The 26,980-nt window shown below is 37.6% G+C and overlaps 1 protein-coding gene across 2 annotated transcripts in view; it reads right to left on the bottom strand.

Annotated features, from left to right (window-relative positions):
• Positions 1–26,980, bottom strand: part of ADAMTS17 (ADAM metallopeptidase with thrombospondin type 1 motif 17) — a 156,790-nt gene that overhangs the window by 97,174 nt on the left and 32,636 nt on the right. For both annotated transcript variants that reach the window (XM_072402659.1, XM_072402660.1), the window contains exon 7: positions 25,456–25,499. In XM_072402659.1, coding sequence (XP_072258760.1) covers positions 25,456–25,499 — 44 coding nt within the window. The remainder of the gene's footprint in view (positions 1–25,455; positions 25,500–26,980) is intronic.

Raw genomic sequence — 26,980 nt, 5'->3', positions numbered from 1 at the left:
CTATTAATTTCACTGTTAATTCATTTACTAGTGGGCATGCTTGCCCACGGCAGATGCCCAAGCTAAGCTGCCCACTGACAGCTGTCATGTTGGGCAGGTGAACGGAAACCAAGCTAATTGGCCACTGTTCCTGTGATCACTAATATGCCAAAAATTGGTCGCTTTGTAAATGCAAAAAAACTGTTCCATTCTTCCTTGCTGTCAATTACTGCCATTCCTAACCAGTATAAGTCCAGACATATAAAAATATAATGTTCCCTATTGTGGGTGAGCTTGATAAAAATATCTAAACTGCATGCTGAAAGCTTTTTTAAAAAATTATAAATGTGCTGCAAGCTGCTGGTGGGGCTTTTTTAAAAATCAGAGGTCAAAAGTGATTATGAATGTTTAACATATATATACAGTAGCAGTCAGGTTTGACTCCGGGGTTCCAGTTCGGGTTTCTTTATTTGTAACATTTTCTATATTGTAGGTTAATATTATCAAAACTATAAAGGAATACATATGGAATTATGAAGCCGACTGAGAGAATGCCAAGGGTGAACAAAGCTGTTATTAAAGCTAAAGGGGACTACTTTGAACAATAGAAAATATAACACTTTTTTGTTTGAAACAAATTTCCATATGTGTACCTAGTTTGGATATTATTGTACAATGCAGAAAATAATATTATTAAAAAAAACATTGAAAAAAGCTGGGTACACACTTCCAATAATTATCGTAAAAAAACAAACGATTACAACCGATCAACGATTATGCATGATTATATTTGAATGATCTTATTGTGCACAATTCTGTACATGCTGTAACCATATGATCGTTCAAATATAATCCACCAGTAATGTACACAAGCTAGATACAATCGTTTGAACGATGCAGGAAGTGACATGGAAAGGAGAAAGTGTATTGCAGAAACATCCACGATCACCGAACGTCCGTACACACGATGGATAGAGAACGATCGTTGCTCAATTAGATCCGACAGGATGGTCGTTCATTTCCAGCGACGTCGTTCGTCGGCGTCGTTGTGCACCTTTTTTGTTAACGATTATTATATAATACTTATGTACACGTGATATTTCTGTTCTTAAAATTATATTTTTAAAATTATATAATTAAAATTATTAAAAAAAAGTGAAGGGGGTCTGAAAACTTTCTGAAGCCACTGTATATTTATAAAAAAAGTTTTGATAGACTAAATAATGAACAATGTCAAACACATGCATCAGAGACTCATAAACTGGTAACAAAAAGGGTTTTGTATGTTGGTTAAGAAGTGGCTAAACTAATATAGTTACACTTGGTCCTGGGTTTGAAGATTACTAAAGATCAATGCAGGCACCTCTAGGTATCTATACTTGAACCATGCTGACAGATCACTTGGGGAAATCCTTAGTACACACAAATGTTTTATGTTAAAGTTTATTTTCAAGTCTCACAGATGGTTCCAACTGCCTTTTGTTTACATTGGGAAAGAAAATGAAACATTTGGATGCAGAACTTTATCAAATAGTCATAAATATTTATTATTGTTATATGCAAGAAAACATTAATGTCTATGAAGGTTTTAAATATGTAAGTAAAATGTTTCTTTTACTTCAATTTCAGTTTAACAAATAAATTAGGTAACTTTTATGGGGCTTTTTAATGTTATGTTTGGATTTTAAAGTCTTATTTTTTATTTTAGTCTTTAAAGATTTACAAAGTCCATACTTGTAAACTAATCTATTTTCTTGCAATCATTTATTGCACACAGCTATGTGACAACACTTGTAAAACTCATACCATGGCACTCCATCCAACTTTTGCTGTTTAGGTAGAAAAGCCTAAATTTTGAGAACATAACATAGACTGGGTTTCTTAAAAATGGGTGAGGTTTTAACGAAGCTGGCTCACTCTCTTGGCACATGGGGAGGTGAGTCCTGTCCATTGTTTTCCACTTTGTATAGAACAGGGAAGGGTTAAAACCTACATCAGGGTATTTTTTTGTAGTCAGCATGCTACTAAGGAGACATACCTTTAACGTCTGCCCTAATGACACAAAAAGAAATTATTGGAAATCTGAACATAATTTTCATCTCAGAGAGTTGTCCCTAGAACAGGCATCCACATTGGAGGATTATCCCTCACCTACTCTGGCAATAGTTCAAAATGTTTGGTTCCCCTTTATATATTAGTGACAATAGTCACTGGGACGAATGAAGGAAATAAATCTCCACAGCCGCGGCAGACAGAATGGGAGTGCAGAGTCTCCTGGCATACCTACGTCAGGCATCCAGGAAGGCTTATGGCTGCTCCTTCTGCACATGCCCGATCTCGGGGATGCGTTGAATGAGCTTTCTATTTATTGGGGAAAAAAAATGCAGATGCATGCATGTGCAGTCAGATTGACATTTTTTTTCTCCATTTACAGCAGGCTACGTCACCCAATCTTGCGCCTTTGCAGTGCGAGATTGCCTGATGTAGGCAGAAACTGTAAGAAGAGGAAAGAAGACGGCAGCTCCAGGACAGCTCGGAACCCAATACAGAAAAACTATGGGGGATCGAAGGATCTGTGGAAGTAAAGGTGAGTGAATTTTATTTTTAATTTAGTTCTGCTTTAAGCTATCAGGAGGCAGGACATAGGTGGCCCACCAACAAAGCATGGCAGCTAACCATTCTGGCATAATTCCCCTGCCATTCATCACTTTTTATTTGCATGTTTCTAATCATCCTTTGACAAACAGGAGGGAATGAGAAGTCCTGGCCAAACACCAACTCAAAAAGCATTCTCCCGAGTGGGATCAGCCTTAACTTTGTGATTTATAATCAACTTTTCAAACAACTAGACTTGGGAACCTGTTCACTGAAAATCTAATAACTCTAAAATAACTGCTGCTGCCAATCACACAGAACACATAGGCCAATGACCTAGGGATAATGTTTAAAAAAATGTTTTGTTTAAAGGCTGAGATTTTTCATATAGATTGATTATAACTGTGTACTGTTGTCACTCAAAATTGGAAATTACTACATTTTCTTTAAAATCAGCACAAAGCAACTGATGATAATACACCAGGACAAGTTGACATTTGATGGTTGGTATCTTTCCAATGTGAAAACTGATCAGTTGCAAGTATCAATCCTGGCAGGCATTACTTGTCAAATCTGACTGAATTTTGTTGGTTGTATGGATGATTGGCCATAGATGTTTGCAGCCACCTGTAAATACTAGACTGTTCAATCCAGCTATTGTTTTTAAAATGTGGATATGTCAAATCTACGTCCTTTGTTCCAATCAGAACTGTAAAATTGGAAGCAGTTATTATGAACCTAGTCAGCAAAAATGTACCAACTTCAAATCCACAGCCCTGTTTCCCTATGCACTGACTTTACACTTACTAGTTCAGGGATGTACAAGCACAGTAACTAATTGTTATATTCATTGGGGAGCTTATGTGCTTATAAGTGATAGTTTAGGGAAACAACATACAAGAATCCCACAGCGTTTAATCAGATTTAAATTGCCACTATATATAAAGGACATATTGTCGTGTAATTCCATGGCTGAAAACATACCCACTGGAATATGTTGTTTCTTTTTTTCCCAGCATGACAGCTAACAAAGAGAAATAGTCAGCACGGCTAAGTGGCTTCATCAGCAAATATCTTGTAACAATGAAAAATGGCTTTTGATTGGCTGCTGTGAAGACCTGAACTTTGCACGATAACTCGCTGAATAAAAGCAACATTCTAAAATTGGCCCGTATAAATGATCTTTTATTTAATCAGTGCCAGACAGACAGGCTGAGGTAATGTAACATATTGTTTTTACCATTCAACCATCAGAAGTGCAGGAGTTAACTGGATGTGTTCCTGCAGCAGCCCCACCACAGCCAGACTGGGTACCCTGTCTTTCCACTGGATGAGCTATGAGGTAATGCAAGGTATATGGAAAAGACATTCTGTTTTATGCACAGCACTTAGCTACTAAAGCTCTAGAAGTGAACCTCACAGCAACCGGAGTCAAATTCTAAAGTCTGAACCCCCTGATCCTGCCAGCTCCATGAACGACATGACATCCTAGCAGACACTTTAATCCCAGATATATGCAATCAGTGGTGCTAATGGAAGTTTATACCATGTATGTATGTTTTCATATAGATGTTTTTCCATCAGAGAGTTTGGTGGCAGAGACACTAACATGGAACAAAATACGCAAAGTAGGATTACTTCTTCCAAAAAGACACAGGTTTTTAGTTTTGTGTTATAAAATGGTATGACATGGGTATTTCTTAAAAATCTAGCACATACATAAATGGTCGAAATATACATACTGATGTAAAAAGCTAAAAAAAACCCACTTATGGAATGGAACAGCTCAGAACCATACAGAAATGGACTACTAAGATCTCTGAAGGTATCTGTGGTATATGGCAAAAAAAGATGTTAGTAGCAGATTTTTTAAGTCAGACCGCCAGCCTCTCATCTTCCCATTGTGCATTTTGCTGAATCTATTCCCCAGGTAATTTACCTACATGAACTCCTCCATTAACATGTTCTAAAAGAAAACATGGGTTTTCAGATGAGCCCATCTTTTTTTAATTTTTCCAAGGTCCTGGTGCTAATGTGCCCATTGTAGACTCCTTCTGCATGGGTTAGTATGGGCACTATGCAAACCCAAATGCAGGATGCTGTAGTACAAACCAGTCTAGAATAACATTCTTTTGTTTTTAAAGCCCAGCTAAAAGCCTCATATGTTATTAAAGTTATGTTTTCAGGTTACATACATTGCTTACTGTGTGCATATGCATACATTTATAATTATGTACAACTTTTATTTGTTATTGGAATTGATATGATGAGTTGATCACCTGCTTAGTTCAATAATTCAATAATTGCCTGCCATATCCCCACAGTATTGTAGCAATTGTAGAAAAAAGGGGGACTTAATTGGCATATATATAAAATCAAATACCAAAAACTGTTTATTTAGAAAATAATAAAACACCAATAAAAGATTGTGCCATTTGTCTTAACATGCAAGACGGCACAATCTGAACATCAATATTGCTCATAGATTGGACCAAAGATTATCAAATAATTTACCAGCTAACAGTATAGCATCTCACAACATTAGAGGGTGTCTTGACGCGTTTCACGGTCAATGCCACTTCATCAGGGTAATAACGTTGAGAGATAATTACTTATAGCATATATTATACACTACAGTATCTTGTCATCTTCATTCAAATGTATATAGGGTCTCAAAGCAAACCAAGAGCTCATGATGACGGTAAGTGCAAACCGACAGGCGATAACAGAGAGGAATCCCAGTATAGATGTAGATGAATTGCCACTTCAAAAATGAAGGAGATAGACCACAGGTCCCAGCTCTGATAGTTCTTGCCGTCAGCTCTTGCCGTCTTGCTGTCACAGAGACTGACGGCAAGAGCTATCATATTTGATTTTTATATGTGCCAATTAAGTCCCCTTTTTTCTGCATATTTTGAATCACTTTTATTTGTTATTTTTGTTTAGGTCTTACAGCATTTTGAATGAACCTCACAAAGCAGTACCCTGAATGTCAAATGGTTGTCCCCCCAATCACTGCTACAAACAACAGGCAACAAGAGCACTGTTGATTGAGGAGAAAGGAGTTTTGAGTGTCATACTCCTGAACTTTAGGTTGCTGCTTTGTGTGGAGGAGTTGTGGTCCAATATAGATCCAAATCCACTATGTGCTGTCAGCACAGGGTATTTAAAAACACTCTGCAACGTTAAATTAGACACCCAAATATGGCATTGACAGGGATTAAAGTGTCAAATGCTGTAATCCATAGCAAATCATGACATCCAAAATAATTTCATTAGTCATCTAATTTGTTTTGATTTATGTGCCTTTTCCAGTACACGTTTCCAGTGAACACACCAAACACACACATAAAACCTTTTAGTTTTGGATTGATACTGTTGGGTTGGTCTGAAAGTGAGACTTCTATGCACTTTATATAATGCCAGAACAAGAATGACATGGCTGCCAGAATTTCCATATGCCCAGTTTGGTAATAGTCAAGTGGGACCTACAGGCTTGGGGTGGTAATCATAATCCCCAGTGAAGACATATACACATTGCAATCCTTGGCCAAAAGGTTTGTTATTAATGGAATTTGCAGCTATAAAACATATAGAATATGGATATGAATACATAGAATATAGCAAATGAGTGAATTATAAGTAATTAGCCGCCTACACACACACCAAATTAGCTGGAATACAGCTGATGTAGGACTCTGACCTGCCCAGATCAAAGTTTACTGTTCTTTACCCTTTAGATCGAATGCTAGCATTTTTTGAAATATAAAAGAAAATAATAATGTCTCCGTGGAAGTTATTGCCAGCCAACTCCAGACATCCTCCTAGGGAACTACTGATCATTGCCCAGCATCCAGAATGACCCCGACTTCCTTTTGTCTGACCAGCCCTATGACAGCTCTGTCAAAACACTTTCTAACATCCTGCAAACCAACTAATGTACAGACACTGCCTTTCACTGAGGTCACCACGCAGCTGTATCTACTGGAAATGAAATGTAATTCTAACCTTAACCGGGACAAGTATTCAAATATACACTGACTGAGTTGTGCTTGATAATGCATCAACAGTACCGCATCAGAGCACATTACCGAAAACTATATATATATATATTTACACACACGTTTTTTTACATTGATGCAACCTGTTAACTGTGGCCAAGGAGATGTCCAGGTTGTTCTTCAAGAGAAACAAGTGAGGCCGCCCACCTGGTTACACATCCGGCATAATTTATAAAAGCTCGCCAAGACTGGAGAAGATAGACCACCATCAAAGAACCTAGATGATCCAGCAAACCTGAAATGGATCTGGCGCAGAATTAAAAACATTTGTCAAATTCCAGGTTTGCTGGATCAACCTGTACCTTCCATGATAGTCTATCTTCTCCAGTCTTTAATAAGTTAGACCCATAATGTCAGGTGTATCAGAAACACTAACATGGCATGACAAAGTACTTAACTGTCTGTCTTGGTGCTTAGCCATTATGATATGACTAAAGGACACACATCTGAGCTTATTTCTACAACAAGCGGGATGCTATAGTTTGCCTTAGCTTGACATAAGCACCAATGGGAACAAACAGTTTATAAATCTTCATTTTGCATATTACATTTTTAAGCAATATGTTTATGGCACACATACAAGTTATGGCAGAATCAAAAGGAAAAAAAATGTTCCAGTTTTATTTTTCACAGTCATCCAGACAGGCCTAAACTATAAACAAGATCCCCTCCTTTGATAAATAAGTGACCCCTGCCCGAGCGGTAGACTCTGATCTTTGAAAGGTCTGACAAGGTCGCTGCGCTAAACAACCATGGCAGAATGCTGAGCATTTAGCAGCAAATCCAACGGATTAAAGACAATATAAACAGCTTCTTCATCGCTACATGAAATATGCTGAATGGGTATTGACCTCAGTTATTATAATAGCATTATAGACTATGACTAATGCTATGCTAATTTTCTTTTTTATTTGATCCATGTGGTAAAAATAACAAGGTCAGCAACTTTCAGAACCCCGGTTCTCTTTTCTTACAAAGCATGAGCATAGCCTTAACAATGTGAAATATTATCACAAGTACGAAAAAGTGACAGCGGCATACTGGCCCTCAAACCTTTAGCTCATCTCATAGGAGCAAATTAAAATATACACATAATAAACTGCTTGCTCTTTTTCTTTTTATCTATTTCTATACCGTGTTCTATGAACTGGTCCTCTGTTGGACTAAACAACAGTACAACACTAAATACTTTACTATTAGGATAATAAGATATTTGCTATCAGTATTCTAAAGCATTTTCTGAACATGCTCATTATGGAATACATAATTATGAGCATGTAATTAGATATCTAAACCTATCCTTTATAATTATTTTTTTTTTTTAGTATTCAAGGGAAAATACCTTACATTGTATTACCTCACCATGGTATGGTAATGTGCTAACCCTCATGTACAATCATTTCTGCTGCGTCTGTACTTTCTTTGTTTAACCTTTTTAACAAAAAGGAATCCTTTGAACAACTTTCAGGACTTCAGGGACCCCAGCTTTATTAATAGATCCACAGCTCAGAGTACATTAGCATGGTGGTCAATGGGAAGAATGTCACAAAAAAACATTGGTGTCTGTTAAACTGATCCAAGAGGTAAAAAATTGCTCAAAGAAAAAAGTGACAGCTGCACAACTATACCAGGTATGCATTTATTCTTTCAGCAAACATATTGGTTATTACAGTGATGGCTTGTTCCTACTAAGCTGTGTGATGCATTTCCATTGCCATTGGCATGCTTTGTGCCCTTCTGAATGGACTGCCAATGCATTACAGTTCACAGAAAAGTTAAACATTTGCACTATTTTCCAAGTTACATTGGATTTAGAAAGTTCATCTGTGTCAATCTTTTTTTAGGACTGTTTGTGTAAGTGTGGCCCATATGGCGCAGCACACATGTTATGGTGAATTTATGCTTTGTTGTTGTTTGATCTACTCCATTGGGTCCATTCTATACACTGCACCGATGAAGACCTACCAGTCTGAAACAGCTGTGTTAAAAGGTTGCAAAAAATTACTCTGTGTCTGTGCTATAGATCAGTTCTGAATGTACAATTAGGAAAGATGCATTCATTCATTCATTCATTCATTCGTTTAAAGTGTTTGTAACCCTTTATTATATTTGGTTTCCTATAAGAATACAAGTGTCTTGCTGTATTCCTTTAATAAATTAAAAATATAATAACTTCTATTGCTGATTTTATTCAATTGCATTGCACTTATCTGTGAACTGCCAAACTCCTCCTTTTATGTTGCATGGCAGCCTATCTCAAAGTTTTGAACATGGATGAGCCCTTGAAATAGCTTTCAGTCTTCAGGGGATTACTATATTCAGATCTCACAGTATATTAGCTTAGTGGTCAATGGGAGGAATGTCTTCAAGGCTAAGTACACATGTGCAATAATTGTTGTTCAGATCAATTTATTATATATGATCGATTATTTTGATCAATCATTTAGTGCACAATTCTGTACATGTTGTAACGATACGATCGTTCAAATATAATCCACGAATAATGTACACACACTGGATACGATTGTTTGAAAGATGCCGGAAGTGATGTGTACCAGAAAACAATCCATGATCACTATACAACCGTACACACAATAGATAGTGAACGATTGTCAACAGATACGCCAGGACGGTCGCTCTGTTTCAGCGACATTCCTCGTTCATCCGCATTGTTGGCCTGTCATTGTTCACTTTTTTTGTTAATGATTATCAAACGATCAGTTGTTAATTGTTCGTTTCCAATGACAATTATTGCACGTGTGTACGTAGCCTTACATTGCTGGCCATTGGGAAGAATATCACAGGTAGCCAAAAAAAAAAAAAATATTGGTGTCAGTTGAACTCACCCGAAAGGCACAAATTGCTCATTGCTCAAGGAACCTCTAAGAACCTCTGGAGGAACCCTGGGTGAGCAAACACTGTTCTACAAAATAGGAGATGGGCAAAGCCCTGTAATCCTTTTCAATTTCTCCTATCCTGGTGCAGCAAAGATAAATGAGCCCTGACACCTTAGGACCAATTCTGTTAAAGAATATTTTGCTCAGAACTGATAATGTATTAAGTTCATACTCAGATTTGAATCAGTATTATAAAAAGATATTGGTCAAGTGATCGTCTTGTTTTTTTTTTTTCTCCTTCTCCCTCTCCCCCTTCTCGTTCCTTCCCTCCTACTCTCCGGAGTCTAGTTTTAGTTGGTGCACTAGTACCCAAAACCTCTTTCTGTTACTAGATAATGTAATGTTTATTTTTATAAAAACTTTTATTGTTTTTCACTTTGTAATATTTTTCTATATGTGGAATTTAACTCTTTTATTTACGGTTTATATATTTCTGTCATTTCTATATAAATAAAAATAAAGAATGTTAAAAAAATATATTGGTGGCCTCCTATGAATAATAGTATTCAATTCCCAAGCCATTGCTGCGGTTACCTTTGTCTGGGGTTGAGGGCACCTGAGGTAAACTAAGGGGAAATAGAAGTTTTGAAAAAAAATGAATGCCTAAATATATTAATGACTGGTAATCTTTAATATATAGTTGTTGCTTTGTGGTTAGATGAGGAAATGTAAACAACCCTATTTCTCTTGTCTGTAGTGGGAATCGGAAAGCTAAATATCATTTCTTTTAACAAGGCTCCACTGGACATTTTAATGAGTTAATCAACCCCGGGTGTAGCATCAGAGAATATAAGAGGAGCCTGGAGCACCTTGTACACCTAATAAACGCCCATGTACAATATCTTATAATGACTGGTGATTGGTGGTCATCATTAAATATAAAGAAAGATGTAATACAAATAATATTTCCTAAATTGTCCTCAGCTTTTTAGAGCTGTAATTCATAAGGTGGTAAGGAAAGACTATAAATCTATGCTATTTGTATTGATATGTGTATATACACACATATATACACATAATGCAAGGTATGTGTGTGTATATATATATATATATACACATACACATACACACACACACACATAAATACACACCAAAAACTGCTGTATTAACAATGTTTTGGTTTAGTAAAACACCGTCATGCCATCACTTCTACAAGGAAAATGTTGGCAATTATTCAAAGCCTATGTTTAGACCAGACCCAATGGAGTGAAACATCCTTCCTGCATACATAAACTCGACACTGATAAATATCATGTTGAGTACATCCACACCTTTTGTCAGAGGGGTCACCCAGCCTCAGTAAAATGGTCTTGGCGAGACAAGTAACATCATGACTATTATGAATCTGTGTTTATTTCCAGTCTCACTTAACACACTGCCAGTAGAATAAAGCCACACAAGCAGCACATAAGTACATTTTGAATAACATTGAATGGAGCACGGTTTAAGACTCAGAACACATTTATCACATTTAAATAAGAATTACAGAGCTATAACAGAACAATGTGCACAAATATATTCCGCCATATTATATTCAAATCTAGAAAAGACAATAAATAGGAAAAAGTGGAAGTAGGACAAACTAACTATGATGATAGACCAGATTTCCAATCTTTTGTCCTAAAACAATTCTTTAGTTGAGTTTTGACATAACAAACATTGGTAAAAACTCTCGGTCATTAGGTTTTACTGGCAGGACTTTTTGGACTCCCCCAAAGTATAGGTGCCACCTGGACCCATCCATAGTAACTACTTCTTGAAGATATATGAATATATTTATGTATGTATTTCTTGTACATGTTCAAACCAACTGTGATTGTCTTAATTTACTTATGTCATTTTTGTACATTTGTACTCTTCATTTTTCCCAACTTTAAAAAATTGATACAGATATGCACCTAGAAGCGCTATACATCCCCTATAACTATTTGCAATTTCATGATACGAGGGGGTTAGATAATGAAATAACATATTCCAATAGGCGCTTTAGGTAATGTGCCTGATTTAATAAAGCTCCCCAAGGCTGGAGAGGATACACTTTTATCAGTGAAGCTGGGTGATCCAGCAAACCTGGAATGGATCTGGTTCAGAATTGAAAACATTTACTAACAAATAGCAAATTACTTTTAAGAAATGCTTTCCAGGTTTGCTGGATCACCCAGCTTCACTGATGAACATGTATTCTCTAGAGCCTTGGAGAGCTTTAATAAATCAGGGCCGATATCTCCATTTCACTACTAGTCAATGCCAGAGCCAAATGTAAAGTAAATAATTCACCCTACTAATTGTTGCCACACATATATTAATATATGGATATGGCTAAAATGATCAAATTAAATGAGAACAGTCAACCACAGACCTTCTATTCATGAGCTTTTACTTAATTTTGACTCTGGCATGTCCATTGGTGGAATTTTATAAATAGCCTCTGGCTATTAGAGTAGTGTGCAGAAAGGATTGCAGTCGGCCATTGATAGATGTCTTTTTAATTTACAATTAAGGGAGTATTTTTATAATTATAAAACCTTGTAACTTGCCTACAATAGCAATTCATATGGCTTTCCCTACCGTATCACTCCCTCCAGTCCATATTAATAAGCAGAAGGCACTTAGTCAAGAGTTGCAGAAGAAGGGAGTTGGTATTGTTGTAAGTCTTTTGGTGGTCCTAAGAAGACAGATGCTGTTTATATTTTAGATGTAAAGCTCTTTAGGTATAGGGAAGCCAAGTCTGTTCCTATCTGCCAAGTAAGGAGTGGAACATGCCGTAAGTTACCATCATGCCAATTCATAACAATAAGGCAGCAGAATAAAACAGTTTATATATAACTACTTAGTTTGTATTTTTTAGAACTACACATACTAAATAGTTCAGTAACCAATTATATTTAGTTGTATAAAGATACATTTATTCCCAAAGCTTTGAACCTATATTTCTATACAGTAACAACCCATATCCTGTGCTTTATTGGTTAAGTCCAAATTAAAAGTTCCAACTTGCCTACTCATATTCTTCTGTCTTTTAAAACCCTCACTACTTCCCTCCATTACAAATCTCCCCTCCTATTGTGTAATACTTCCCCCACCTTCTAGGTTGTAAGCTCTTCGGGGCAGGGTTCCCTCCTCACTGTCTGTATCTGTCTGTCATTTTCAACCACAATTTAATGTACAGCGCTGCGTAATACGTTGGCGATTTATAAATCCTGTTTATCATTATTATTAAGTATGATAACATTCACAAGTAAGCAATGTCACAAATCATTAACAGAATGCCTGGATATCCTGATGTGGATATATAGATTCTGGGAGGTCAGGCAAAATTTTACACTATTGGGGCTAATGGTCAGAGGAAATTAAAATTATTACTTATACAAACGTACATTGCCTGTTTATGCATCAAATGTGCATTTGTCAGAATTATAAATAAGGCAACGCAGAGAAGATAATACTTGATTACACTTTTGGTGGCATTCTACTATAACACGGTCTAAGGTCTATACAAAAAGTACGGTTTTATTTGCAAACTGAGTTTACTGAAGGTACTGCATTTCATAGATCTAATAATAATTGAAGCACCTACATAAATATATAGCGGTGGGAAAAAGGGACTATAGAACTGACTGCATTATATCACAAGTTCTTTATAACTGCATGAACAACATGTAACTATAGCATGTAAAGTCTGAAGAAAGTGTCAAGTTGTAGGGATCCTACACCAGGGGATTGCAAATGTACAATCAACCTTCACACATCACGTATGTGTTTAAAAAAAAGACAATTATAATTGAAAAGCTTTAAGGAAACAAAGAGAAAAACAACTAAATAGATGGATAAAATCAAATCATGAATATGTTGTTGCTTAGACTTAGAAAGAAGACAGATCATCTGGAGTAATGCCATCCATGTACTTGCCAGGAGTCACCATCAACCTGACAGCTCATAAATAATAATAATTTGTGTTTTGGTATGCTTTTGTATGCTGTGAATGCTCACTGTCATTTGTTTTAATGTATTGTTTGATACTTATTCTTTCTGTTTGTACTCATACAGCTAAAGTTACATTTGTTGGCACAAACTTCTTTCAAACGTACTTAATTTTCATGCAGTGATATGTTGATTTTATTAGTGAATCCCCTATGGAAAGCTCCAATGACTATGACCACAGCCACCACATATTTTATAGTCAAAAGTAACATTTTATCCTAAAAACTTAATGTGCATATGCCAACATTTACCATTTGTTTCTAATACTACAGAATGTTATAACTCCCAGGACAAGCATGGCTGAATGCCAAATATATCAGAACGTGCCTGGATTATAATTTTTGCAAATAGGTCCCCTAACAGGCGTTTACAGGGGTTTATAATTTGCCTGACTGCCGATTGTTACAAGTCTTTGTCTTGCACTCACATAAGCTTTTAAAAACTTTATCACAGGCCAGTGAATTCTGCCCTTCTGCTGTCTGATGTTAAGGATCTTGCATGTTAGCCTCACTCCAATAATTTAGACCACCCCGACTCAAAGCAGAACCGGTCAGGTGATGGTTTAATCCCAGCGTGTAATGATTGCTGTCTGACATTACGCCCCCAATTAAAACTTCTCATTATGAAAACCGCCCGAAGGAAGATGAGCAGCCAGTGGTTCCTTGTATGTGTTGGCCTGGCGGTGACACAGGCACAGATGGATGGATATAATTGGTCTGTGACTTCATGTGAACTAGGCGAGTCTCAGTCATTACTAACAGCTTCCACTGAAATGTTACGGAAAGATCTCCATTCATAAAGAATGTAGAAGTTAAATAGGGTGACTCCACACTAAAATTAGTTGAGGGCTTAAATATGTATTCCTTGGATGAGGATAGCGGAGGGGGAGATTTGTAGATACAATTACAGAGAAGAGAAGAAAAACAGGAGCTACAAAAATGAGGTCATGTTCTCAAGCTGGAGAGGTGAATACGCAGGAGATTTTTATTTTAAATGCTACTTAATAGATAATAATGTTTTTACCATTGAAATAAAAACAGTAGAACATCATTATTATACTGCAAATACAGAACAAAAAAAAGAAATGTATTTGCAGGTTGCACTGGATGCTGTTAGAACCAGACTAGGTTTTGGGGGGATCTATGTACTACCAAAGCTACAGATTTGTTAAGCTTACAGGTCTCATTAAAAACATTTAAGAGCCAATTATATAGATCACAAAGCAACCTTTTATTGCAGCCATCACTCATTAATTGTAAAAGTGGATGATCTAATAATATTAGACAGACATTACTCAACTGTGTCCTTAAGGCATGCTTGAGTTGGATAAAAGAAGTCACGTGTCATGGCATAAAAGGATTGTGGCTGAGTATGCGATTTAACATTTCCATTTTCCAATATTTTACAGGATTACCCAAGGCCACAATCCATTTGCCTACCCGCTGTAGGTTTACTTGTAATGTGAAATATTTAGTGGCAGGGTATGCATGTTCAAATGTGTGCTGTCATGCCATCACTACCTGCACCACCTGCACCTATCTGCACACGCTGCAATTGGACTTGACTTTCTGCTAGCTGTTTGGGAAGATTTTAATAAATTCTAAGCAGTAGAAAAGGAGCCTAATCAGCTCCAATGATCACAGTCATATGCAAACAATTCAAGACCATTATATCATCCGTGAAGAATTTAAGCCCTCTGGTGCCATCCAGCCTCAAAGATTGTATTTTTGTATAACGTGTACCAGTTATTAAAAAAAATCATTTTATTTACATTATTGGTAGATGTGTGTTCTTTTTTTAACCTATAAAGTTACATTTTGAGTTTGTAAAATGTATTAACCCAAGCACTGGGCTTCTAACTTGTTACCCTTATTGCATATATTCATTGAATGTAATGCAATCATAGGACATAGATGGAAGAATTCCACAAACTTTGGCAAAAGCAATAGTTTGCTCCCTAAGCCAGTAAACCACCATATTCTGTTTTTAAAAGGACTTAAATAAACTTTCTATTCACTGATTGTATTATTTTGTATAATATATGTTTTAAAAGTTTGTAAATAAAATAAAAGCAATGGAGGATTTACTTGGTAATGGAGAGTGCAGGAAACAAAGACTGATGCTGGTTTAATACTAATGTGCAGTACACACTGATGATGAGGAATCCTCTGCACACGTTACAAGCAGGATTTGTGGCAGCATGCTTGCCAAGAACAATATACTTAGATCATGTGCTCTAGTGTTATTGTGGTTAATGTTTTGACAGCATAATTCTGCATATGTGATGATATCAATGGCAATAGAGTTCATGCCAGCAAGGCCATTGACCTGTACTAAACACAGTACAATCTATACCAAAATTAAAATTAGCAGTAACAGTTTAGGCTTAAAAGTCATACATGATCATAAACCAGGTCAATTGAACAACTACTAGGAGAAAAATTCTAGATAACAAGTAAAGTACCATTATGAATGTACAGTAAACACCACATAGTGCTTACTCCTACTCCACCATTATTCATTTCTCTGATCCATAGCCAAAGCCCTTTGAAAATCTTATGTAAAGTCTAACTTTTTGAAAAAGGGAAATCAGAGAAAGAAAGCTCAGGTCTATTGATTTGTTGTTTAGCATTAAACAGAGAGAAGGTATGTGTATGTCTGTGTACGTACCCAGATGTTCCGGCTTTCTTCAATGGTATGAGGCATGGGTCGGCAAAGTTTTACGGCCACTAGGCCACTTATGGGGTGGGCGGGAGCACACTAGGCCAGACCTGCCCCAATGACTCCACCCACCACCAGAGAAGCCCCCTGAAGTGAAATCCGTCTCCTCCCTATGCATTGCGGAGAACAGGGATTTACCTTCGGGGGGCTTTCCCTATTTACCACAGGGGAAGTATAAACGCCAGCCGGGGTAAATAGGGGAATAACTGCAAGGGGGCGGTACCGGAGTTCCGTGGGTTGCCAGCCGGATCGGCCAGGGGGCGTTAGGCCAGAACGAACTACCGGCTAGGCCGTATCTGGCCTAAAGGCCAGAGTTTGCCGACCCTTGGTATAAGGTATATGATGAGTAATTAGAGAGTGTTCTGTTACTTTGCTGTACATTGAACATGCTCAATTTAAGGGAGATAATTTATTATCTACAAGTAACCTGTACTGCAGCAAACAGAAATTACCACCTCTGCTATCTAAATGTGTCATATTGATGAGAGATGATAATCTCACCTCCAGGGCTGTGTTAGTCTAAATCCCTATTTTAGAATATGGAAATTTTTAGATATCATTCCACCATTTGCCCCAAGGGCCTCCCTGTCAGCGTTTCCTGTTAATCTTACACTGTAGCTTCAAAACAAGACCTATTACTCTGACTTCTAATGTTTTTGGCTCTCCTTTCATTTTTCCGGAGCAAATGGGAAATAACCGTTTTGCTTTTGAAATGAGACACAGAGAACTGTCATTCACAAAAATCTTTGTATGAGGTAGAATAGACTTTGGTTTATCAATTTTACAGTTTTACACAGGCTATCAGTGGGTTCCTCGTGCATGTGTGTTTCTCATCAGTATGTATAGTAAAGTAACATCTTTTAACTGCAATCGAAGCAATGGGTTCACAGTTTGCTGTCTCCGAAACCAACCTCATCACAGTCCTCAGATGTTCATGTTGAAGGTTTTGCTGGATCAGTCTGATGTTTCCCAACTTGGCTCTGTACTTGATTCCTTTTAATCTCTACAACTACTTTCAAACTCCCCAGACACCTGCCCTAGGTCTTTCTTGCACCTACATTCCTCCTGCAGGTTCTGTGCTGTAAGGCACTTCCTCTGAGGTTTCTGAAGGTATTTGAACCTGCTCAATGCACTAGTTGTTCCTCCTTGGGTATATGCACCAGGTTTCTGTACACTCAATCCTGATACCTCTGTATAACATATGCTTGTTTATTAACAATATTAATTATCTATCTGCCCTAAACTTTCCCTTTTTGACCATGGTCCACCAATGATCCTGCCTGCCAATTTGGTACCATGCTTTGTTCCTTCTGCCTGCTGTCACCACTAGATTTCTTAGTGAAGGATCCAAACTGGAAGCTGTCCACAACAAAGCCCATCATCCCTCATGGGGTACTTCTTTCTTTAGAGCCTACATTTGACAGGCAACCTCCAAGCCATATGGAAAAAGGCAAAAACGAAAAAAAAAATATTCTAAACCAGTGAAGGACTATAGTAATTTATCATCACAGAGGTGGGACAATAGTAAGACAAAGAACTGGGCAGGCCCTAGCCAATGACCATGAAAGTGAAAGCACTAATGGGGGATCAGAAGGAGTGAACACTCGCTCGTTAAAACTCGCAGCAAATTTGGCCGTTCTTGCAACTGTAAGCGAAATTGTAAGCGAGAACGGCCATTGTAAATTCGCCAAACGAGATACAATTAAAAAAAACATTGCAGGCTGTGCTGAACAATGCTGGGGATCGCACACAGGATTCCCAGGGCTGCCTGAACAAAGGCAGCCCTGAGAATCCACTGCGATCCCGGGGCACTAGAGGTTAATTAACTGCTAGTGCCGGGGATCCTAATGATTTCCTCAACCTTCTGATGGTTTCGCGAAATTGGTTTGCCGAAAATTTGCGGACTCATCGGATGTTCAAGGAAATTTTCACGAGAATGCCTGAGGCATTCCCACTCATTCCTATTTGAAAGCCCATGTTTGAAATTTCCATGCATTCCAATGGGATATTCTACACCAGGGCATTTCCTTGAGGCATGTTTTTGAATGTTATACCTTGCTCCTTGCAACGTTTTAGAAAATAAAATGTGGGCTTATTGCGGGTAAACGAGTCTATTAATTTCAATAGGGGCTTTTTCAGTGTTTATAAATGCTTGAAAACGCAGAATGACGTGGCATAGGCGTTTTCCAGTGATTTAAAGGCAAGCTTTAAAATGCATGAATTTCAAACATTAAGCTTTTAACCTTCCTAGCAGAAACCCTGAGTGTGACTTGGGGTAGAAATAAGTTGCTGAAAGTGGTAACCCTTAGTCACACTCGGGGTAGGTAAACCTATGGGAAGGTAAGTAAATACAGCACTTACCGCGTCGTCCATCACCACGATCCCTGTCTTCTTCCTTCTTCCGGTGTCTTCTGCACACGGTGAATCACCGGGGAGTTCCCGTGACGACGGTGTGTGTGTACGTTGCCGGCGGGGCAGGGCGGGAAATTCAAAATCCATTTGTATTGCATTCAATACATACATGTGTAAAAGCAGTACATTGTTTTCAGGAACATTTATTTTACAGTATAAATAATAGTATGACTATATTATTTATTCCTTTTTTAAAATTAAAAATATATATATATAAATATGCATATTTTTTTTTTATTATTTTTTTTTATTATTTATTTAATTTCATATTTTTACATGATTTTGTGTTTCAAATTTCATTATGCTCATAATAATATACTGTAAAATAAATTTTCATGAAAAACAATGTACCGCTTTTAGACATATAAAACCGCAAAGAAATGAACCGCTAGGGAGGTTAAAAGCCTCAGGTTAAATGCTGGAGAAACAATCTGTGTAAACCCAGCCTTAAATGATTTTAATTAACATTTTAAGCACATTTAAGCCTAATATTCAATTATTTAGCATTGATGAACTATTTAGGTACAGCTGCAAATCACAAAGGAACTTGATAAATAACCTGAAACAAGTTAAAGTATTTGTCAAGTTATAAACCCAACACATAACACAACCTAACAGAAATGTATATTTATCATTTTAAACCATTAAGGAATATGATTATATATTAAATTTTGGAGTTATATTAGTAAGAATGGGCCAGACTCGGGGTGTTGTTGGAAGGGGCAAGGTAAACATAATGTAAAGAGTAAAAATACAAAAAGCCATAACATTGCATTGGAATAATCAGATAATTCACCCATCGTTTTTTCATCTACCAAGAAATTTCATATCTGAGCTGTATGTGAGGTGCTGGTTTATCAGCAAATAATAGAAATCACCTGATAATTTCCCCACCTATCTAATCAATGTCCCAATGGTCAGAATACAACTGCTGTTATCTTTTTATGTCTGTAGACAGGCAGACTGCTGTTACGTCATATTTGGAAAATCAACAGATCAAGTCCATAATACACTTACACTGGTGCCAGAGAACTATGTATAATTTGCTGGTGTGGTCACTTCCCCTAATTTATGCTTGGCATCATTTGTAATGGGCTTATCACTGTTTGCATATAATTGCCTTTGGCTCTGCCTTACTAAACAAACCAGACAGAGTGCCATTATGAGTATGATATTATTTATTCTTACTAATCTTATTTTCTATGGCATGTCTGCTAAAGCTAAAGCTTAGAGTGTGGTTGGAATAATAGTTAAAATAAAAATAAAAAAGTATTACAGAATAAATATTTTGTTATTGTGATTTACATTCACCAGCCACTAAGTACATTGTTGCCTTCAGAACGTCTGTAATTCTTCTTGGCATAGATTCAGCAAGGTGCTAGAAACGTTCCTTTGGGAAATTGGTCCATCTGGACAATATGCAGCTTCTGCAGATTTGTTGGTTGCACATACATGATGCAAATCTCCCATCGCACTACATCCCAAAGCTGTCCTACTGGACTGAGATCTGGTAACTTTGGAGACTATTTGGGTATAATATACTCATTGTCAGTTTCAAGAAACCAGTATGAGACGATTTGAGACGATGTTTATCCTGCTGGAAGTAGCCATCAAATGATTCAACACCGCAGCCATAAGAAAATGGACATGGTTTGCAACAGCACTAAGCAGACTGCGGTATTCATTCCTCAGTAGGCTCAATTGGTATCATGGGCTCCAAAGTGTGCCAAGAATACAAGCATATATCCTTCACACCATTAAAAAAAGGCAAGATGGATCTATGGGTTCATGTTGTTGAAGCCAAATTCCAACCCAACCATTAAAATGTTCCAGCAGAAATAGGGACTCATCAGACCAAGCAACAATTTTTCCAATATCCTCTTCAATTTTAGTGAGCCAGTGCAAACTGTAGCCTCAGGTGTAGGGTTGTAGTGAGCTGGGCATGGGTGGGAACACTATGACCTCGCTTTTTTCGGGAATTTTCAAATCATTCTTTGGTGATCTGCGGCTCTTGCCAGTCTGCCTAATCCCCCACCCCTGCGCGGGGTCAGGATAAGGACTCCACTTGGCGGGTGCACTAGCCAGAGCAATTCTCCCGTATGGAATTGCAGGCTAAAGACGATGGGTGGGTTGTCTCTCTGAACACAACACGGCCACTCTCTCATCGCAGGCTCAGACAAGCAGTTGAATATGTGTACCTAAAAAAGTCACCACTGATTGTACGTTTCTCCTGTCTGTGTTTGTTTCTGATCTACACTCTATTAGCACAAAGAGAGTCTGCTCTGCTGTGCCGTAAGCATTCATTAAAGTGGAACTAAACCTAAACAAGAAATAAATGTTAGCAAGCAGGTTCATTATTGCAGAAGGGTCAGGCAATGTGCCTTATGCAATGTTTTACTGTTTAAGTTTAGTTCTGGTTTGAGTGATGTGCTGGCTTTACTTTATGCAACACCAGTAAAGGGCTGGAATAAAAAAAAGGAAAGGATGATTATGTGACATCTTTTTCCCCCTTCAGTTAGCAAACATTAAAAAATTAATAAACTAATTACAGAAATCTGCACAGCAATAGGTTGGGGGGTAATAATAAATGTATAGACTTTTGCAGACTGGAGTTCTCCCTTAAAGTATCCCTTTGTAATAGAGTGGAATATATGAGGAAATTACTTTGTGGGAAAAGAAAGATAAACAATAGCATTCCATCCTTCAGTGCAATCAATGGCCTACTTCAACCTTGCTACATTTTAAATAAAAGGCTTACAAACTAGTCTTTGATAGTTTAGATTTACAATGCCAGCAGTGACAAATTTAATGTTTGTGCCTTGGAAGAACATGTTCTAATTTAACTCGAATTAGGCAACAAATATAACAATTGCCACAAATTTTTCAAAGACAGAAAACAGTGTCAGATGTTACAGTTTGTTATATTCTAGTTTAAGTTACCAATTTACTTTATTGCAGGGATAAAATGTTGCACATATGCATAAATAAATCAAAAAGGTTTATATCAGCAAAGAACAAATTGTTCTGCGATTCTTTTTTAGTACCATGTGGCTTTGTTTTGCCAAACATGAGGATTTAAATTTTTTAATACTCAAGAAATGTTATACTTTTCACTAGCATTGGGGAGTATAATGTAAAAGAGTTTCTCAAGTAATTATAACATTTTTTTCTGTTTCCCCTTCCCAGGCCCCCAAATTAACTATTCCTCTATCAGTTAAGCAGGACCTCTGCCATCTGTCATCTGGGTTTGGGAAGAATGGGAAAGAAATAGAAGCTATGGAAGATTTTTATTTCTTTCTAGGTTGAGATGCTGTTTTGTTAGTGGAAAGGGAAACAGATGGATAACTTACCCACTAGGATACATAAAATAATAATCACTTATTTTTATTAGACTGAGACGGTAGCAACCTGTCTTTTTTATTGCTATCTACCTCCAGGAGATTTCCCACCTGCCCACCATCACTACTGCCATTTCCTGTACTGCAAATCAGCAAAAAAACACATACAACTAGCAAGATTTGGTTGGTGTTCCACTTCAACTTTTAATCTAATTGATCCTCTGGGTTTTGGCCAAAGTGCCCAGATGGAGTGTGGACAGTATAGTCCGGCCATGTGCTGAGTGTTTCCAGGCACTGAATATATAAGTATTGCAATTGAGCAATTTTATAGTCACAAATCATTTGCTCCATTTAGATCTTAAAGCAAAGTTATCATCAAAGTTTAAACTCTTGTGCACCCAGAACTTAAAGTGGAACATTTGGAATTTTTGGATCAGGCAGGTCTTTCTTGCAAAAAAGCACAGCCCATGTCCCTTCTGCAATAAAACAAGTTTACCCGCTTGATTGCTGCCTTCTGCAAAAAAAGAACCTGATCTTAATTTTTTTTTTAAAAATGTTTTAGTTCCACTTTAACAAATACCCTGAACTTAATGAAAACCTAATTTCAATGGAGCTGCATGACTTAATTGCTCCAACACCAAAAACCAGAATTTTAGAACATCTGATAGACTAACCCCAATCTCTCCCATTCTCACAAAATTTTCCTACATGACGGAGAAGAAAAGAAGCTGTAAAGGTCCAGGACTTTCTGCAGTACACGTGGAAAATACAATAATGATAAATGTTGAGGGTGAGGAAAGCATAGGGAAACCAAGCCCTAGGGGTAAAGCAAACTTCCTTTGCAAATAACGAACCATAACTAGTGTATTTAGTAGTTTCTGACCATTTATGGGCTTTTTGAATAGGATTATTGAATTTTTTTGTAGTAATAGTTCTTAGAGTTTAGTTCCATTTCAAAACTGTTAATTTTGCTTCCACTGGTTCTTCCTTCCCCCCTTATCAACAGGCTAATACCTTTTGAAATACAGAGATGTCATCCCTGGGTCTATGTACTTCTTTATTTAATGAGGACAGATCATGGATGCTGGCAATACATACCTTCCTAAAAACATCACAGTCTCATTACTCCTAACAAGAGCCCTCAATCCCAATTAATGGGCTAGATCTTTGGGGGAGTGGGCAGTACAAGAGTTAGTATTGGCATATAGACCAATTAAGGTAACAGCCATATGTTTAATCAATATTTTCAGGATTGATAGAAAATGATGATGTTATCAAATGTTAAAGCGGGAACTAGAGGGGATTCATTGCAGAAAGGGACAAGTGACTTCCCTTCTGCAATAAGCATTCTTCTCTAACTGATCACTCGCCTAAGCTGTCAAAATCACATGAGCACCTCAGCGTTGGTTGTCAGGTTGCTCGGCACATCCTAGCTTCCCCTGCGGTTGCCAGGACCTTATGAACTCCCACGTGTCTGAGCGAGGTTTACGCCATTCCAGCCTGCAAGATCGCAACAAAGAACAGAAAAAGGAAGAAGATGGCGGTGGCCGTGATGGAACAGAAACAGGTGGGAATAGACTGGTTTTGTTCTGCTTTTTATTATGATAAAGTAATGATTTTATGATCATGGAAACAGAAAATCAAATTTAACCTTATCAGGCACAAAAAGCATGACAAGAACAGAGTTTGGAGACTTTTTCTAGCAACGGGAAAGTAATTCAAAATAAACAAAGAAATGGTAGCAGGAAATTTGTATTTCTATGATATTTTCTATTTATAAAGGATTATTTATGGAATTTCTAAGCACAAGTGTTGACTGTATTTGCCTAAACTCTCAGAGTTCTCTTTTAATATGTTCTATCTGTAAATGGAAGTTGTGTGTGGTCTGGCTAGCTAATCAGATTTCCTGAGTTGGTCTAGTTGCTATTCCAGTCTCAGTAACAACCTAACAATGTTGGATTATTCCTTACTTTAGTCTCAATGACAATAGTCACTAGGACTAAGGGAAAGAAGGAATCTTTCCAGCAGGACCACATACAGCAATGAGAACTTATTCTGACCCTTCTCTGCTATATTCAACTTTCATAACACGGACTGTAACATTTCAAAGACACAGGGCAGGCTCCCAGCACAGGGATAGCCATATCACCCATGCAGAACAATCTGGTAGCAGGAGCTCCAGCGGTGTATCAACTCGTTCACATCTTTATTGCAGAATGCCTTTGGAGGTTTCCAAGCAACTTCCCCATCTCTGCAAATCTAATAAGCCAACAGGTCCAGACCACACACAACTTCTACTTACACATTAAAAAGGAACTCTGTGGGTATAAGCAAACATTGCTTTATTTTCAGGGTTTGTTTTAATTAGGAAAAGTCGCAGAAATACACCTTTCCAATTATCATAAAATGTCTTCATCTTTCTTGTCTTTGGCTGAAGACTTCATGGCCCTTGGTGTCTTTTAGGTCCAAAAATGTCACATCTGATGCTCTGTTTCTATGATCAACACTTCTACACCTCTTAATAAAAAAGTGGGGTCTTCTGCATTTTGTGGCATCGTAATTTACTACGTTTTTTTCCATGTAAATATCAAATAAAAATAAATTTAATGCCAATAAAGAAACTGCAATTTAGTAACCAACCCAGAGCATTGCAAAATGACACGTTTCTACTGAATTAACACAAGCTGAACTTTCCTAAAATGTAGTAAACTGCTCACTTTTGGTGAATATTCTTTTATTTTTGATATATGCTCCTCTATTCTGCAGTTAAAATGTTGATCTAAAGCTGGATAAAGTTCTTCTTTCTGTTCAGAAGACCAATACCTGTCTGTTCTTTGCATGCAGGATGACGGAGCCTTCTAACACTAGCTAGCAGTTATCATATCAGCGTCATCTAACTTGAGAAAGAAGTCAATGCCCTACAGCTCTAATTGCTCCACCTATCTGCACCACCATTCATTCTTCTTGGCAAAGACAACAGTAGTAAAGTTCTCAGCAGGATTTGAGACACTTAGAGAGCTTTTTTACATGGGAACCCCATGAAATACCTTTCAGGTCTTCAGGGAACCCCTTCTATAATTACTATATCCACAGCTCACAGTATATTAGTGTGGGGGTCAGTAGGAAGAATGTTTCTTATATCGCCAGCTAGTGGAAAGATTGTCACCCTTACAGATAGCCAAAAAGGTTATTGGTGTCACTAAACTGACCTGAGAGGCACAAATTGCTCATGGCCCAAGAAACCCCTAGCAATCTCTGGAGATACCCCAGGGTTCCACTAAACTCTGGTTGAGAAACCCTCATTTAGAAAGTGGAATGAGTACGTGGCTAAGGACACCTAAAACTGGTGGAAAAGGAAAAGCTATACAAATCAAAAGGCAGATCATGTACAAATAAAAGGTACACAAGAACAATAATTACCCCATTATAACCGATAATTTGTAAAAAAACAAAACAAAACAAATATCTTACCCACAGTATCACAGGGTTCATCCTTGTGGACACAGAAATCAGTCCTGAAAATAGAAAACAAGGAACGTCATCTCAATGGCAGGGTTGAGTGTTATAAGGCCCATATCCCCAGTAAAGCACTGCAGAAAGTTTTGAGCTACCATAAGAACAAAGGCTTGTTTACATGGACAGTTTATTTCTGGAAGGGATATGGCTTACCGGGCACCCTATTTTAACTGTTTGGCCCCCAGTGGCATTTGACAGGCATTTACAGGTGTCAATCAACAGGTGTTAATCAAATGCTGTAAAAACAATACAGGGGTAGATTTTCAGAATTATAGTTGTCTTGCAAAGGAAAAGAACTGGAAGGGTATAGGTAACAAAAACACATCATTTGTTTGTAATTTTTTGTTAAAAAGGCTTTCAAAACTTCATCAAAAGCTTACCAAATACTTAACGGGCAGTTAAGTGGAAGTATAGTTCAAAAGTGAATAGGAAGGATTTTTATTACACAAAGAACAGACAATGTCCTTTCTAAAAATAAATGTATTTACCTGCTCATTCACAACTTTTTTTTTTATTAGAGTACACTGAGCTATCTATGATCTTTTCAGTGTATGACACCGTATGAAAAGGATTTACATCATTCTGGCCCGGCCAATCAAAAAGGCTAAAGATTTAAAACATGGAGGAGGACTGAATGGAGATGATGGTGCCCACGAGTGAGGAGAGGTAGGTATAATTAAAAAATTGCAATCAGGCAGATAAGTTTAATTTACTGCAGATAGAACATCACCTGTCCCTTCTGCAATCAAACCTGCCTGCTCACAATTTTTTTGTTTTTACCTGTTTAGTTTTGCTTTAAGCTTACTAAAGCAGTTGACAAGAGCATGGAACACATGAACAGTGAAATGCAAGGAAATTGTTTTCTAACCACTGTACAACTGTTCCTGAGAACAAGTCCTAAAACAAAAGCTAATGACTAAAGCAGGGGTAGGCAAACTCCGGCCTTTAGGTCAGATACAGTCTAGCCCGTAGTTCGTTGCGGACTAACACCCCCTGGTCGATACGGCCTAATTCCAGCTGGCAGGGGTCGGCAACGTGTGGCTCTGGAGCTGCATGTGGCTCTTGAGCCTCTTGTTATGCCTCCCTTCCCTATTTACCACAGCTGGCCTTAACACTTCCGCCACCAGGGTAAGGGGACATTCCCTCTCTTCTCTATGCATTGCGGAGGAGAGGGATTTCCCTTCAGGGGTGTTCCTGGTGGGGGAGGAGCCATCAGCGCGGGACACGAGAGAGAGAGTCTGGCCTAGTGTGCCTTCTTGACCTCCTAAAATGGCCTAGAAGCCAAAGAAGTTTGCTGACTCCTGGACTAAAGCTTTGTACACACATCTGATGATTCTCTTCCAAGACAAACCATCATGTTCTTACTGGGCAAAAATCTGACGTGTACAACTGTCCCCAGATGCTGTTTATTATTCTGCCACATATAAACACTTACTAATCATACAAATCACATTCATGTACCATAAAATAACATATAAAT

Source organism: Pyxicephalus adspersus, chromosome 2 (assembly GCF_032062135.1).
Source record: "Pyxicephalus adspersus chromosome 2, UCB_Pads_2.0, whole genome shotgun sequence".
NCBI lineage: Eukaryota > Metazoa > Chordata > Amphibia > Anura > Pyxicephalidae > Pyxicephalus > Pyxicephalus adspersus.
The sequence above is the reverse complement of the archived record's forward strand: the minus strand, read 5'-3'. Positions and strand labels throughout refer to the sequence as shown.